General features: G+C 36.0%; 1 protein-coding gene across 3 annotated transcripts in view; it reads right to left on the bottom strand.

The window, feature by feature from the left end:
- The window catches only part of Nipbl (NIPBL cohesin loading factor), a 170,710-nt gene that overhangs the window by 26,517 nt on the left and 126,368 nt on the right, over positions 1-17,825 (bottom strand). For all 3 annotated transcript variants that reach the window (XM_021183780.3, XM_021183779.3, XM_029469689.2), the window contains exons 17-32: positions 17,577-17,808; positions 16,324-16,475; positions 15,752-15,832; positions 15,132-15,232; positions 12,958-13,096; positions 11,222-11,304; positions 10,555-10,687; positions 9,825-9,968; positions 7,905-7,994; positions 6,676-6,890; positions 6,481-6,583; positions 5,857-5,955; positions 5,614-5,760; positions 4,679-4,813; positions 1,211-1,309; positions 139-192 (exon numbers count right to left, since the gene is read on the bottom strand). In XM_021183780.3, the coding sequence (XP_021039439.1) occupies positions 139-192; positions 1,211-1,309; positions 4,679-4,813; positions 5,614-5,760; positions 5,857-5,955; positions 6,481-6,583; positions 6,676-6,890; positions 7,905-7,994; positions 9,825-9,968; positions 10,555-10,687; positions 11,222-11,304; positions 12,958-13,096; positions 15,132-15,232; positions 15,752-15,832; positions 16,324-16,475; positions 17,577-17,808 (2,007 nt within the window). The remainder of the gene's footprint in view (positions 1-138; positions 193-1,210; positions 1,310-4,678; positions 4,814-5,613; positions 5,761-5,856; positions 5,956-6,480; positions 6,584-6,675; positions 6,891-7,904; positions 7,995-9,824; positions 9,969-10,554; positions 10,688-11,221; positions 11,305-12,957; positions 13,097-15,131; positions 15,233-15,751; positions 15,833-16,323; positions 16,476-17,576; positions 17,809-17,825) is intronic.

The raw sequence follows: 17,825 nt of genomic DNA, 5'->3' as shown, positions 1-17,825 counted from the left end.
AACCAACTTAAAAGACACAGCTTAACATAGTGCAATAAGCTTCACCTGCTAAAACATAAATATTTAGGACATGCAAAGTTCCTTCTTAAAATGATAAAGACCCTTTATTAAATTTCATGCTATCAAAATTACACTCACATTTTGAAGGAGTTGCTCAAACCAGTCATATCCAGTATCTCTACATGCTGCAACCTACGGTGAAAAGGTAATAAAATTCTTAAAATAAGGCATTTATAATAACGTTATAAAGACTTGTGCAAGTTACATTGTGGAGTATATATGTATAGTTATGTCCACAAGGAAGTAGTCATATTCACAAGGAAGAGAGACCATGAATCTCAAAGAGAGCAAGGAGGGGTTTAGAGGAAGGAAAGAGAAGGGAGAAATGTTGAAATTGTATTATATCTCAAAAATTAAAACAAAAGACATCTATTTTACAACAGGTACTATAGTTATGCTGTAGCATGAAGTATATGCATGCTTTTTTAATTTGAAAAGTTATACTTAAATTATTTTTTTCAGTAACTCAAACACTTATGAAAAACATTAAAGAAATCAGTTTAATATTAAAACTGATTATGATACCAAATTATAAAAAAAATAGCTTGACATATTCTATCAGAAAAATCTGTAAGGTTTCAAACAATGGAAAAAAGTGTTTTGTTTCTTCACTCTCTAAGATTTATTGGTAACTGTGAAATAGAAATGACCATGTAACTGAGTATATATAAAAATTCTAATATTCAACACAGAGAAAGCATTCTGGATCAGCAAATTATAGCTTATTTATTTATTTATTTATTTTCTGGGACAGGGTTTCTCTGTGTAGCCAGCCCTGCTGTCCTGGAACTCACTCTGTAGACCAGGCTGGCCTCAAACTCAGAAATCCACCTGCCTCTGCCTCCCGAGTGCTGGGATTAAAGGAGTGCGTCACCATGCCCGGCTTATAGCTCATTTATGTAATAACTAAAAAACATATTCTCTTGGGTTTTTTTTTCTGTTTTTCATGATGGAAGAATAGGAAAACACCAATAATAATGCTTATACACATGAGTATTGAGAAATCCGAGTGTAAACCCTTTCTCTTTCTCTTAGGTCCCAGATGTCCCAGAAAGGGAAGCAGTACTGAGTGGCAAGCACAGCATGTCACCATGGCAATGCATCAGCTGGCCTTAATCTCAGTGACCACACCCCGGTCCATGCTTCTTACCACATCAGTGATGTTTAAAATCTTCCTTGTCATTGCTTCTTTGTCATTATGTGGAGTTGGAGTAAACCAGAGCTTTTGGAATGTTTCATTTACTAATTTCTAGAAGGAGAAAAAGAAACCCAATCAATTACTAACAAAGACTGCAACCTTATAATTAATTGTGAATTCTCATTAAAGCCCAACACAAAGCTATAGCTAGTTATTAAAAGAAATGTTAATTAAAAGGTTTTCTTGGGATTAAAACAACAGATTTTTGCTAATTATGAACTTTGTCTAATGGGTTAAGATTTCAAATAGTGGATGGGTAAAACCATGTTTAACTGTCGGCTTCTGCATAAAAATACTTAAAAAAAATATGTGTGTTGTGTGCCTGTGTGTATACGCATCACCTGTGTGCAAGTGCCTGCAGGAGCCAGAGGAGGTGTTGGGTCCTCTAGAACTGGGGTGCAGGTGGCTGTGAGCTACCTGGTGTGGGTGCTGGAACTGAACCTGGGTTCTCTGCAAGACCAGCAAGCACAATGATGAGCCATCTTTTCAACCCCTGAATTGTTTTTGATCAGACTAAAACCACTTTTATGTCTGTGTGTGTGTGTGTGTGCATCCCTGCCATGAATGCACATAAAAGAGCAACAGGACATCCAGGTGTCTACATCTATTACCTTTTTACCTAGCTGCCTTGAGACATGATCTCTCACTGAACTAGAAGCTTGCTGCTTTGGTCAGGTTGGCTAAAAAGCCTTTGAAACCTGCCTGTCTCCACCTGCCCAATGCTAGAGTTAAGGCATATGCAGTCATGTCCAGCTTTTTATGTGGATGCTGGAGATTTGAACTCAGGTTCTCATGTTTGTAAAAAATTGCTCTTACCCAGTATCTACATAGCTCCATTTTATTGCTTTAAAGGAAGAAACTTGTGTGGGATAGTTTTATATCAACTTAACACAAGCTAAAGTTAACTGAGAGGAGGGAATCTCAATTAAGAAAATGCCTCCTTGCTGAAGGGGTCTGCAACCCTATAGGTGGAACAACAATATGAACTAACCAGTACCCCAGAGCTCGTGTCTCTAGCTGCATATGTAGCAGAAGATGGCCTAGTCGGCCATCACTAGGAAGAGAGGCCCCTTGGTCTTGCAAACTTTATAAGCCAGGGCTAAGAAGTGGGAGTGGATGGGTAGGGGAGCAGGGTGGAGGGAGGGTATAGGGAACTTTCGGGATAGCATTTGAAATGTAAATGAAAAAAAATATCTAATTAAAAAAACAAACAAACAAAAAAGAAAATGCCTCCTTAAGATTGGTCCTGGGTTCAATAACAAAGCAGGCTGGGCCAGCCAGATGGAGGAAGCCAGTAAGCAGCACCAGTAAGCATGAGCTTCTGCCGTCAGGTTGCTGCCCTGCTTGAGGTCCTGTCCTGACTTCTTCGAGTGCTGAAGAGTGAGGCGAACAGTAAGCTACACAAACCTCTTCACCCCAAAGTTCCTTTGTTCATGGCATTTTATCATGGCAACAGCAAACCTGACTAGGACAGAAATTGGTACCAGGAGAGTGGGCCACTCTTGTCATAGATCTGACCATATTATTTTTGGGAAGATGGTGGAAGGTCTTTAGATCTTTGGGCAAAAAAACCCAAAAAACCAAACCCAAACCCAAACCCATTGGGTGTTTAAAGCTTGGTGAGCTGTCCTGTGGGAGCGTGGTAGAATGTTGACAGCAATGCAGAAGGTGGAGGCAGTTTGAGAGTTCCTTAATGACTATTAGAGCTGCTTGATATTTTGAGTTAAGAATTTGTGGTTCTGGTAAGCTATGGCTGAAGAATAAGTTGTGGTTAACAAAACACTAGAAACACTAAAGAAAAAACTTTGTTTTACTGTGACAATTGATGTTGGCCAGCGGGAGCTGACAAATTGGTGATTATCAAGCAGAGACCAGCATCACTCAGGTGAAATCTTTTGACAAGTGTTTGCTCAGAGTCAGCATAAAGAAGCTGTCTCTTGTGAGACTATGCCGGGGCCTAGCAAACACAGGAGTGGATGCTCACAGTCAGCTATTGGATGGATCACAGGGCCCCCAATGGAGGAGCTAGAGAAAATACCCAAGGAGCTAAAGGGATCTGCAACCCTATAGATGGAACAACAATATGAACTAACCAGTATCCCAGAGCTCTTGACTCTAGCTGCATATTTATCAAAAAGATGGCCTGGTTGGCCATCTCTGGAAAGAGAGGCCCATTGGACTTGCAAACTTTATATGACCCAGTACAGGGGAATGCCAGGGCCAAAAAGTGGGAATGGGTGGGTAGAGGAGTGGGGGGAGGGTATGGGGGACTTTTGGGATAGCACTGGAAATGTAAATGAGGAAAATACGTAATAAAAAATATTAAAAAAAAAAAAAAAAAAAGAAGCTGTATTCAGATGTAGCCAAGATAGTACCTTGTGCTGGGACCCAAACTTGGTCATGCCTCCCAAGTGGTACTTGTTTTGGAGTGCACTCAGCTGAGGTTTGGCACTATTAAGAAGTCAGGGGAGGCTACTTGTGAAGGTGCAGCTAGAGTGGCAGTGGAAGCCCCAGGACTGAACTGAAGGGGTCATGCAGAAAAGATGAGGCTTTGCATCATGAAGAGAGCCTATTGGTGAAAGCGAGCACAGTGGCAATGGGAGATGCCAGCATTTTGAAGATGTCAATACCACAGGAAGACTGTCAGAAACAGCAGCAGCTGTGTGTGGAGTGGATCCAGCCTGAGTTCAGAGGACAAGCTGTGTGTTTCCCAGACTGTGGAACCTGAGAAGTGACCCAGGCCTTTTGGAGGAGCCTGGAAGACATTAGTGAGTCCTAGATATTGGACATTGAGTGACTTACACTGTTGGAATTTGGTTTTGCATTTATCTGTGCCCTCATTTTTTTCCCTCATGAAATAGAAGTGTTTTAACTTAATTTTGATTTTATAGTAGTCCACACTTGGGAGAGTTTCTACTTTAAGAGACTTGAAAGTGTTTGAATTTGTAAGACTGTGGGACTTTTTAAGTTTGTAAAATGTTTCGAATTACGGTGTTCATATTAATGTTAGATCTTGAGGACAAACAAGAAAAGAAAGGTTGTGACTTTCCAGCTTTTGTGTGTCAAGCTGACAAGGGGTCAATTATACAGGATCGTTTTATGTCAACCAGACACTAGCTAAAGTCGTCTGAGAGAAGGGAACTTCAATGAAGAAAAGGCCTTACAGGCTATTGGCAAGTCTGTAACTGAAAATCATTAACATACTATTTGAAAATCACTGCAATTTCAATCTAGTAATAATTTTGGATAGAATACAGTCATTATAGTTAAATAAATACTGTAATGGTTGAATAGGTTGGAAAAGATCACATTTTAATAATATAAAGTCTAGAAACAAAATAAAAAATTAGATTCAATATGCACCTAAAAATTGTAACATTAATAAAAAAGAAATTTCATATGATCAGATTTTCATCTTACCTTAATGCCCTCTTCATCATTGACTCTACGAATCATTTTTACACACATTTCTGTAATTTTTGGAAATGTTGGTTGTTCAATACAGATGTCTCTTAAAATCTTTATTACTCTTTTCCTGACACTGATACCAGTATCCTAAGAACAAAATGTATTTTCAAATGTTAGAAAATTTCAGATGTTTTAGGTGTGTGAAAGAAATTTGACAAAATAAAACTAAAGATTTCTCATAATCATTACAGTCCCTATTTGCTAACTGAAAATTATTTTTTATATATTTAAATAATATGACATAACATCTATCTATACTTAGTAATGAACACAAGACCAGAGAATAAATTTGCTGGATTTAACTAAGGTGATAAAATTTCAGAATACCATCTATGACGTAGCAAACAAAGTGTTTAAGCTAAACCAAGTAAAATGTTTTGAATTAACTATTTTTGTACTATACTAATGGTAATGTCAAAACCTTGTCATTGCAGCAATGTATAACACTGTGTGCTAATGCATCAATGTATAGCTCTATAAGAAATCAATATGCTTGAAGTGGGTGGTTTGCCTGCCATGGAAGTAATTTGTACGTAGACAGACAGACACACACACACTGCAAAGACAATATAATTACTCCAGAGTCCTATCCAAAAAACAGTTAATTATCATACATGATTACTACTAATTAGTGATTATAAACCGGCCTAAGGATAACTGAAAAATGGGTCTAAGTTTTACCAACAATGGGCTTTAAAATACTTGCCTCTTCAAAGCATAACCTTCTTTAGAATGGTGATACGGTTCAGATTAAGCAATAGAAAAAATGTGATTCACATTTATTCTTTTTAGATTAAGTTATAAATTTTATACTAAAGTTAAAATGAGGTGTGATGTTTAAGGTAAGGTATGTATTCATAGGTTACTATAAGCTAGAAGACAAATACCAATATTCTTTCAATCAGCATGTCATAATACTGCTCAGCAAGCTGAGGGCGGCACAGGACAAAGCGACCTAGCAACTCCACTGCTGCCTCTCGAACACTAGTGGAGTTATCCATTAATCGCCCATGAACTCCGCGCTGCATGTCAAGCTAAAGAAGAGGGAGAGAAACAAAATGTCACTTACAGCAGCAGAGAGGACCTTCAAATTTGAGAAGAAAAGTAAAACAAAGCACTTTCGCTCTTACCCTTGCTAGAATACTGGGGTCTACAGCAACAACCTCAGACAAACACTTCATGGCTTTTGTTCGAACAGCAATTGCATTTTCACCAAGAACTCGTAGTATCTGCCAGGCAAACATTAACATTCTCATAAATTTTAAAATCCTTAACACAATACAGCATGAAAATATATGTTTTGTGTGTGTGTGTGTGTGTGTTCGTATGTATGTGTAAGCTATCATCTTACTGGTCCAAAATCTTGAGTTAGACCAGTATACATACAAAAGTATTCTATATTTTCAGTATTTTCCTTTACTTCAGTATTCTCAGTTAAACATACATATACGTTTAGTTTATATATTTAATAACACTGAGCTTCACTAAAATCTTATATGTAACTTTTATCAAAGGTAGTATTATTTGCTATGATTCGATAAATGAAAATTTACTTTTATAGGGCCATACAAACACATGTCCATTTGTTTGTACAAGATCAATATGTAGAGGGCAGGCCTAGCTAATGAAAAACAAGGAACAGAGACAAATGCTGCTGCCACAATCCATCAACACTACCCTCAACAAAGATCACACACTGTCCACCATCTCCAAAAGTAACCAGAAGAAAAAAATAATCAGATCAATCAATTTACCTGTGTCAAATAAATATCAAAGCTCTGGGCAAACGGCCTCATAGAGGCCAAATATCGAACAATCAAGCACGCATCATCATAGTCCACAGTATCAGAGTTCATCCTACAACAGAAAGCACCGTGTGTGACTTGATATGTTCTTTTAAATAGCTCTCTACACTTCACATATCTCTAGCCCATTTCCCCGCATCTTACTTTAATGTGCTGAACTGAGAAGGTGTGGTTTTGATAATGCTTCGAAGAAACTTCTTCCGGTTCTCGGCGCGGTGCATGATCTGCCCGGTTGTCTCCAGTTCTTTTGCATGGTGTGCTGCGTCAGACGACTCCTCATCTTTCTGTGACTTCATTGCCTTTTCTGTCTCCAGAGTTGTGTCACGGAACCACTGCGCTATATAGAATTTACGGGAAAACTGCAAACACAGTAGATAAATCTGAGTTGATGCAATTAATAATATTTCTAATTAGTCAGGAATAGTACTGTAGTTTTCTTTAAAATAACCTCTATCAGAAAGAAGCAGATTTAAAAGACTGATAAAATTCTGAAATATCCTGTAATATAGAATTTTCTTTTTTTACATTTAATTATAAAGTTGTTAATGTAAAAAACTAACTTAATAAAAATGATTATTACATATAGACAGACTAGTACTATCAACTACATGAGGTAGACATTCACATGACTCAGTAAGACTTGGTAGTAAGACTACTGGGAAAGTTTAGGATAAATGCATAAAGTAGTGAAGATAAAATACCACCAACTGTTTTCAACTCTTATCTGTGTAAGAAATACACAAATTAAATACAATAAAACCGGCCAGCACAGAAGCACTTCTGTGTATCTATTCTAAGACTATAGGTTAGAAATCTGTCTTAGGTAGCTAAAACAATACAGAGGCTACTGCAGCTCTTTTTATCGGACCAGTTAAAAGATAAATTGAAAACACCCCACGCGTTTATGTGCAGTGTTGTTTATGAACTTTACACCAGGCCTACAAAATGTACAAATTGTATACAGGGCCTGTTATATTCTGGAAATGTTACTTAATTTTCAAAGAAGTGTATACACACATATATCTTTGTACGTGCTAATGGGACATCTTCAACACTGAGTGACCTATACTCATTTTTAGGATTAGTCTAGATTTAGAGATAATCTGTAAACCAAGTGGTGGTGGTACACGCCTTTAATCCCAGTATTGAGGAGGCAGAGGCAGAGGCAGGTAGAACTCTGAGTTCAAGGCCAGCCTGGTCTACAAAGTGAGTTGCAGGACAGTCACGGTTGTTACACAGAGAAACCCTGTCTCAATCCAAAAGCAAACCAAGACAAAAGTCTATAAAAACATTTCCAAATATCTTATTTCCTCTTTCTCTACCCCAATTTACTTTTAGAGCACAATTTAAATTAAAGGCAACACATATCTCACCACTAGCGAAGGGTCAGTTTCAGTGTTCTCATCCAAATAATCAAGCAATGCCTTTTGCAATTGTTGGATTTCATCTTCACCTCCGGAAACCTAAATTACAATAACAGCAACCATCAAGTTATCAGTGGCTCGCTTGTTTATTACGGATTCCCCACCCATTCCTGAACCAGTGTTCCAGCATGTCTGGCTTCCAATTTGTGAGCTTCTGCCCTAGTCTTCCAAAAGGTGGAATTACAGGTACATAAACACTAACCCACTGGTATGCTTTAATAGGTTGTGTAGATGTAAATACATATCTGATGGGGAAAAATGAGAAACACTCAAATATAGTTATTGTAAGAATTAAAAAGTATGACTTCTGAAAAACAAACTGCTACTTGAGCTTGGCTTTATGAACTATATTCTATCTTAAAAAAAGTTTATTAAGTGGTTGATGTAAATATTATCCCAAAATGTCCTTTCCTGGCCCTGGTACAGAATTTACATTTGACAAAAAAAAAAATCAAACCAAAACACGACTTTTTCCCCTAGAGGCAGGACTCACATATCCAAGCACCATTCTCAACTCATTGTATATTTTATACCTTACGAATATACACCAAAATTTTAATCTAGTAAATGAAAAATATTAACAGCTATACTGATATGCACTATATATTTCAGGTGGCTTTATAATTACTATATAGAAATAAAAATTAAGGGGAAGGAAGAGTGTATTTGTGGGCTCTGGGAATATAATTGAGTTTGCTTAATGTGGATTCTGTGGATCTGAATTTGGGTCCCCACACTTGTGTGGTACTTTAATTGAGCTATCTCCCCAGCACTGTTCCAACTGTTCTTTGAAGACTTGATTTCAAATTATACATAAACTTTACTAACTTACTTTCAGCCTCTCATCTGTGGGATCATTTATTTTTTCAAGGAGTCCTAGTCCTTTAACTAATAACTGATAGTAAGGTAGAGAATGACTGCAGAAAAACCCCTGACCTGACCTCTGGCACCCACGTGCTCATGCACACACGCACCCCACATCCATGTGCACACACATGAGTGGGCACATCACGAACACAACAAAACATACACCTACTCTCCTATGCCACTCACTAACACCCAAAATAAAACATAGGGAACATGTCAAAGACACAAAAGCTAGCTCAAAAGGTACGGCACTAGTCAAATACAAGGATGATTTGACCACTAAAATAATGAGTTGCAGAGATAGCTCAGGGGTTAAAAGTGCTTATTGCTCTATTAGAGGACTGGAGTTTGGATCCCAGAACCCATATTCAGTGGCTCACAAATGCCTGTAACTCCAGCTCCAAGGAGATCCAATAGACCTTTCTGCTCACCTGCATATACATGCACACACACACTTACTCACACAAATAAATTAAATAAAAAAATCTCCAAAAAATCTAAGTATTATATTCACTGGTAATATAGTAATGGTAAGTTCTTGCTTTTGATAGTGTATTATAAATATTTATGTGTCAATTCTTATATGTACAAATATATACTAAGCAGCACTCAAAATTTAGCATTAATTATAATTCTATGACACGCTCCTAAGCTTCTGGACTCAGCAGATCCAGAGAAGGACCTAAAATTGATCTTTAGGACAATTTCTTGAGGACTGTCAGTGTTGGTGCTGCTTTTGTAGGCAATCACGTTTGAAAATTTTAGCGCTAGAGAAGTGTGTGTGTGTGTGTGTGTGTGTGTGTGTGTGTGGTGGGGGATGGAGATAATGGGACATGATGCCTGTACATAATTAAAATTAGTCTAGAAAGAAAAACCATGCATATGTTATGGGACATTATGAACCCAACCTGGACTAAATTAGACCCCGTCTCTTTTTCCCACACCAAATGCAAACAAACAAGCAACTATTTATATATTAACTTAAATCCTATATTTCAATACCTGTTTTAAAATTCGTTCTATAGACCCTTGGTCCATTTTGCTGGTGACAGCATCTTTCCTCAGTCTCGCAGCAACAGTCCCAAGGTAATCAAGAGACGCCACTCTTAAAGCCATTTCTGTTGACTTATTACTGAACTGATGGACCTAAACAGCAGATGGGACACTACTGATTAAGGACTAAAATCCTATCATCCTCATAGTTTCAGGATAGAACTATTACTTTTTCTAGTTTATAAAAAGTTAGGTTACTAAAATTTTGAAACAATTTATATCACTCCAAATATACTTTAAAATTAAGAGAAATAACAGTATTTCTTTCCATTACTTATATTGTACTATGAGAACTTAAAAGTGCCATGATTTTAAAAATAATCTAAAACTGAAAGAATGTTCTTACTAGTCAGTTTTATGCTTTCAACTGGGTAACTGCAATAACTCAGGACTCATAGTTGAGATGTTTTAAACCAACAATGTAACAAATACAAGCCCCCATCCCATAAAACTGTCTTAAAAAGCAATGCTATTATATGTAATGAAATCAAAGTGCTAAAATTCACATTTTTGCTTTCTACAGGTATTGACGATATAATGTACAGTTATACACATGCAAAAATAGATGCAATGTTCATGTTCTTACACATTCTTAAAGAATTCATCATCTGTGAATCAGAGTACATCCTCATTATGTTGTCTTCTAGTAATTAATAATCTTTAAATGCTATACTCTTACCAACAGTCTCCCTAACAAACTAAGGAGTAGTTCAGCAGCTGGCCACTCAGGCTTATTGACTGTTGAAAGAAGGTCTTGAACAAAATTTTCAAAAAGTGGTCTGTAATCTTCTTCACCTTGTTTACTACCACATCTAGTCAAAGAAAAACAATGAAAAAGATGTTCATTTTCATAATGTGTGAATTTTGTTAAGTAGATTCCCCTGCTCCTATGTTTAGTAACAAGATATATAAGCGTACGTTAAATTAAATGAAGTCTAAAAAAAAAAATCTATTTCTGCAATTTCATTTTCCATGAACTGTAAAGAATATTAACGGATAGTGTCATTACCCTCTGGAAGCTATAACAATGCCTAACTGGTAATCTGTAGACAAGTCTCATTAATTCTCATGAGCCTTGAACTCCTGACATAAACTTTGCTTTACAAGCAGAATGACTCAAAATTTTGTAGACAAAAATTCTAGAAGTACAACAATGAAATACTTAAATGTGGGGGGTTTAAGAGAAGCAAATTCACTTGTTTTTTTTTTTTTTTTTTAAATCTTTTCCTCATTTTAAAGGTCAGGTGTATTTGAGGTTCTGGTACGGCAGAAAACTTGATTAATCTTCTTCTACAGAGACCACTTCACACTGTGGAAAATAAAAGCACACTGTTGATCTTACTCACTTTTTAAGAAAGATGGAGAGAAAGTTTTGGGCTGTTCTCATAGCTGTTTCATAAGAGTTTGTAATGACAACATCCTGATCAACCTAGAATGAGAAAAAAAAAGTTTGTAAAGAGTGATGATTTGTATATGCTCTGCCCAAGGAGTGGCACTATTAGACGGTATGTCACTGTGGGTGTGGCCCATAAGACCCTCATCCTAGCTGCCTGGAAGCCAGTATTCTGCTAGCAGCCTTCAGATGAAGATGGAGAAGTCTCAGCTCCTCCTCACCACGAATGCCTGACTAGATGCTGCCATGCTCCTACCTTCACAATAATGGACTGAAACTGAACCTGTTAGCCAGCCCAATGAAATGTTGTCCGTTATAAGACTTGCCTTGGTCTCGGTGACTGCTCACAGCAGTGAAACCCTAACTAAGACATAAAGATAAAAGAAATAATGGAGAACTGAGGCCAGCAGCTACTGCCATGAATTATCAAATAGAGGTAAAACATTCAAGTATTTAAGATATTCTTTTATACAAAATGGGAGAAGCCACAGATGGTGTATTAAACACATGTTAAAACATTACAAATACTTATAAATAATGGTAGAGTTCATTTAAGTTTATTAAAAATGAGAAATGTAATTAAATACTACCAGTAGTTTTTTTAAATCATGATTCATATCAGAACAAGAAGCAATGGAGTCAAAGTACAAAAACTATTTTTTTTGAATTATAGATATATAGTTTAGTGTTAGAATATTAGTCAATATCCTAGCTAAAAGAGATATATGTAATTCAACTACCAAAGAATATTCTAACTTCAAAGTTTATGAAACCAATATAGTATAAACAGAAATGTGAAACTTTCAGTAGAAATTTAAAGATTAAGAGAGCCACAGCTGAAGAAATTGTGATAAATACAAAAAGAGCATGGCAGACTTTTATAGTAACATGCAAGAGAACTGTCACTGAGATGGAAATGTGGGTGGCCTCCAGTAAAGTAAAGGTGTGTATCCCAGAACAATGTTAAAGAAACTCTTAGCTTTAACTTATAATGGAATTGTTATGTGTCAAACTCAAGACAAAAAGAATCTGACAAAAAAATGTTGAGTAAAAATTAGCTTTTGATGTTTGGTTTGTTGCTGCACACATTATGCCGGAAGGTCTAGCTGCCTAGGAGTGAATTCTCACATTTACCAGCTTTAGCTGTGCAAACTTTTCCCTTAATTTAAAATTGTTGGTTTAATAAAAATGGCTACATCTAATTAATGGAGGGATTAGAGGTAGGTGGATTTTGAATTACCTGGTTGGGGGTTACAGAAAAACAAAACAAAACAAAAGAAATAAAACGCCCTATAGGATCCAAAAATAAGTATTGACAGAATGTGTAAAACCAAAAGCAACCTTAGCTGTGGTTCCTCCTCAGAGAACAAAGTCCCTTCCCATGTCAATTCCATAGGAATTACGAGCGTGCATACAGGTACCCCTAGCTCTAATCCTTCCTCTGACATCCATTTCTCAGTTGAGGCTGACAGCTGCCCTAACGCGCCAGTTTGAGTGTTGTGATGACTTGTGTGTTTCATAGTGTACAGAAGAGAGTCAGAACCACAACTCATTTTCTGTGCCATGCTCTACAAGAAACCTAAACCCCAGTCATAAATCCCTAATTAGGAATTTCAGTTTTAGAATTGCAGAAAATAAAGATGTTTATAATCATTAAAGTACAGTTATAAAAGCTAAATATTTCCTTACTTTTTTGTTTGAGTCTTCTTCTGAGTTAGGATCCTTCTCTGATGACGGTAAGTGAACTACGCACTGAATAAGCTGTAAAACTAGAGCTGTAACCATCTGAATATACATAGGCTCTCCGTCCACATCACTACTATTTAACCTTTAATGAAGAGGAACAAGTCAAGTCACAGAGGATAAAAACAATCACATATATCATCCATTACCACCTGAAATTTCCAATATGCTTTCTTTACCATTTATTTAGTACTCTGACAGAGTTAATAAGCATAACTTTTATTTATTTTTATATACATTTGTGTTTTGCCTGCATGCATGTCAAGTGTGGGGCATCAGATTCCCTGGAACTGGAGTAATAGTCGTGAACTGCAACATGGGTGCTGGGAATTGAACCCAGGTCTTCTGGAAGAGCAGCCAGTACTCTTAATCACTGAGCCATCTCTCCAGCCTCAAGTATATTTTTAAAACCGGTTTGAAAAAACACCAAATAATGCCTATTCATAAGAGGAAAAACTACAGTATTTAATGTAAAAATTTTATATTTTTATGCACTGCAGATAAAACTTTAATGAATTATTGAATAAATTATAACAACTAAAGTCTGAGGTTTTCCAAATACCCATTATTTTGGTCCGCCTCTAATGAGTAGGGCCGTGATTTGGGATGAAAACCACCTACATGGATGTGTATTTATACAATGACAATGTCTTGCTTTAGAGTAAAGGCTAGTGTAGAACTTGCTATGTACAACTTACTAGCCATTAAATTGTAGCAATCCTCCCTGCTCTGCCTCCCAGATGCTGGGATGCACTACCATACATGGCCCTAGTCAACTTAAAACAAAATAAATATATTTCATTCATTCATTCATTCATTCATTCATTCATCCATTCACTGTGCATGTGTGCAGCTGCTACCGTGGAATGTGGCATTCAGAGAACTTTCAGGGAATCAGTTCTCTCCTTCCAACATGTGAGTTCCAAGGTTTGAACTTAGATCATCACACTTAGTAACCCACTGAAGAATCTTGTGCTTTACCAATTCTTAATTATCCGTGCTAGAGGATGAGATTCTATTAAACTTAATCTCCAAGTGTTTTAGTTTACATACACTATAGAAGTGTAAGAATTCATTTGTATACTGAACACTTTTCTTCACTTCAACAGATGTTTATCAGTGCACACTTAGTTCAAAATTATACTTTTATAAAATCAACCAAAAAAAAAAAAAAAAAAAAAGACCCTATATACCAGGCCAATGCATTTAATCATCAGGAATAATGATGATTACCTATGATAACAGACAATAATGTTGATTACAGCAGTGAATAACTCATTTATGAATGTGCTTAGTGATTAAATAGTATTTAATTCTGTGTCTATTCTTTGTTATTCTTTAAAAAAAGATTTATTTTTATTTTTATGTGTACTGGTATTTGTGTTTTGTCTGTGTACCATGTGCACGCCTAGTGCCCATAGAGACTTTCCTTTATATGCATAGGTGTTTTGTGTGCACGTGCATCTGCATTTCATGGGCCTGGGTGATGCCTTGCAGAAGCCAGAGAAGGGTGTCATATCCCCTAAAGGCAGACTTACCGACACTTATGAGCTGCCATGTGGGAATCAAATGTGGAACCCTTCTCTGGAAGGGTAGCCAATGCTGCTAACATCTAAGCCATTACACAAGCCCCTCTACATTATTCTGAAAGCCATTTTTCAGCTCTCTAAAATATTACTGAACAGCTTAACATTGTCTAAAGATTAAGTCCACCTTTCTTATCACAGCTCATAAAACACATTTAAAACTGTCTGAAGTCTTTTCATCCACATGCCTCATGCTTTTCTTGTAGTTCACTTTGATCTCTAGTGCTTAGAAATGTTTTTGTTGTTGCAAATGAAAGGCGAGGTTGCTACTGGGTTAGGAATGCGTGTAAGCACGTGGAAAGCACAGGAAAGCCCTGCACACGAAGACATTAACTGTTCCAAATGTTAGCAGTGCTCAAGCTGATACAGATGCTTTTATTTCAGGACCAATGGATCTCATTAAGTTCCCTAAATATGCTATATTATTTCACACATCCAAGCTATCTATGGAGTACTTCTTTTGTATAGACGTCCCAAGATAAACCAGAGAGGAATGAAAAGTTCTTCATAGTAGTCACATTCTACCATAGTTACCTGAAATTCCTTAAACTTCTCTTGCTAGTTGGTAATCTTGCAAGTGAAGTAAAAATTTCTTCCAATATTAACTGCCTATGCTTTTCATATCTTGAAAATACCTGTTTAGTAATTATAAAATTACAAGTTAAACTTATTATGGCAGAAAACACAAAAAAAATAGTATCATGAAATTAGGATTTCTATTATTTGAAGAGAAACCACAGTATACATGCTATCTAGAATTAAAATGTTTTCAACATGTTGAGTAATAATGATAAAAAGAAATACATTCAAATGTTGTTATTTATTTTTCAAAGTGAGAGAGTCTGAAGTTTTGTTTAGAGAGACATGATACTTTGGATAGTAAAGTATGACAAGATTTAGAAGACATTAAATCATTCTGGTTTTTTTACAATAAAGTTTGTTACATTAAAAAGAAAGTTTTTCAAATTCAAGAAAACCATAATCAATGAAACCAAACCCGTAGCTAATGAAATCTAATAGGGCTAAAGTAATCCTCATTGTGAGACAATCTAACGGAAAGCAGGAATCTGTCATCATCTTTGGAAATGTGGACCAAGTGATGACAATCTTATTTCATTTGTGGGTAACAGAAATTATGAACTGATTATACTTACTGCAGTGACTAACTTAATGGCACACAATTGTAGTTCACTGACATTTTCCACAAAAAATGGTGTTATTCCCATTGATGAAACCTGAAAATTCAAGATTAATTATTTAGTGTATATCTCCAGATGACTTCAGTGACACTGAACCTTACTATAGTCTAACACTCATACTTCAAAATACCCACAGAGCATGTTCTTTTCTGTAGCCTAATTAGCATATATTTCTTCTATAGCCTCCTCATTCATATTAAATAACTTGCTTCTGAGCTGCCATTTCTCTAGTCTCTACATTTTAAACTGAACATCCTGGAAGTTAAAAAAGAAAAACAATTTTGTTTTCATGGATGAAACTATTCCAACATCTTAATACGCATTTTTCATAGACATTAGAATTTGGAATTGATCTATTCTTGCCCTTCCAGCTCAGTGGGCTTCCTTTCAAATATAATGGAATCTCTGTTTCTTCACCATAACACACTCTGAGTGGGCACACTGTGCTGCCATTACTACTGAGTGAACACGATTACACAAGATTTCTTGTGCCTAAGAATTTACAAAATGCTTCGAAAAAACCTTACCTGAAGAATTGTTGTGTCTGTAAGAAGCTGTATCTCTAGCAATTCTGATAAACTGCTAACAATGTCACAAACTTTGTTATAGAGCATTACAATTACTCTCTGCTTATGAGTAGAACATTTAGCCCGTTTGGCCTTTGAACTCAATAACCCTCCTAAAATAAAAGAGAATTCAAGATAAGAAAAACATTAACTTTTAACATTCTCCATGAAGATTACTACTATGATCTTCTAAATTAAGGGAAAACAAACAATTCAGGGTGCTACATAAAAGTAGTGCCGCAACTAAAGATGACTGTTAATTAAAAGAGGAAATAATTCCTTAGGAGCACTGTACTGGAGTGGTCTTTTAATAAGTGTCTACTATATTGAAGTTTCTTTTTTTCCCTTATTCAAATAGGATAGTAAGATTATAGTTCTCCTTTAAATTTCCTGGCATTATATTACACAGTAAGAAATCAAATAAACTGTATACACATTCAACCATTTTAGTGATCACATAATGCAAGCTATGGAGATAAGAATAATATCTTGAATCAACTCATTTTGCAGATTACTATTATTTTGAGTTCGATTAGAAGGAAGATAAACGTTACTCAAAACTATTATAATGTGGAATTTTCTCTAACTGAAAAAAATTACTTCAACTATAAATACTGGTTGAGTATCTCTTGTTCAAAATTTTTCAGATTTTGTAAAACTTGCATAGATTCTGCTACTTGAATATCTTTAATCTAAAAGTCATGAATGTCATAGTACAAAGCTTTCTGTGTACCATGCTAGTCCTTAAATAGTGTTTAAAGATTCCCTTCAAGTATATGTGTATGTGTGTCTATGCCACATGCTGGATCCCACTGAGCTGAGGTGACAGGTGGTTGTGTATAGTTACAGGGAACCAAATTTAATTCTCTAGAAGAACAGACAACAATCTTAACTGCTGACACATTTCTCTAGCTCCTCAAAGACTTTTCAGAGTTCAAAGCATTTTGGATTTTCAGATTAATGGGTGTTCAACCTACAGTTGTTAAAGTAATGAACTAGTAAAGATGTTTATATTCCAGTTAAATATAAAAATCAAACCCAATGTATGTTATACATAATCTATTAATTTGGGCCAATTAAATCTTTGTATTCTGATTCACTTAGCACTGAAAATTTACAATGAATAATTCTGATAGTTTGCTGAAACAAACAAACAAACAAACCCAACCCAACCCAACCCAAAAAAATCTACCAGTACAAAAGGGTAAACTAACCTCCATGTGGATCTACTCTGTAAACAGGGTCATACTGGGGATAGAGTGTGTTCTGTAAATGAAATTTAGTGTACTGTATAACTCTTTCAATTACATCTTCAATGTATACAGCTTTTGGCATGTTAGGAGATGTCATAATGTTGATCGTTGTAAGACAGGCGTCTGCTGACTTTGTAACTCTTTCCATAATTAGGTCTCTCCACAGTCTTTCTTCTTCTTCAGTATCATTATTCTATAAAACAGATCATT

Source organism: Mus caroli, unplaced genomic scaffold, assembly GCF_978045245.1.
Source record: "Mus caroli unplaced genomic scaffold, Mus_caroli_1 scaffold_16, whole genome shotgun sequence".
NCBI lineage: Eukaryota > Metazoa > Chordata > Mammalia > Rodentia > Muridae > Mus > Mus caroli.
This window is presented reverse-complemented; position numbering and strand designations above follow the sequence as displayed.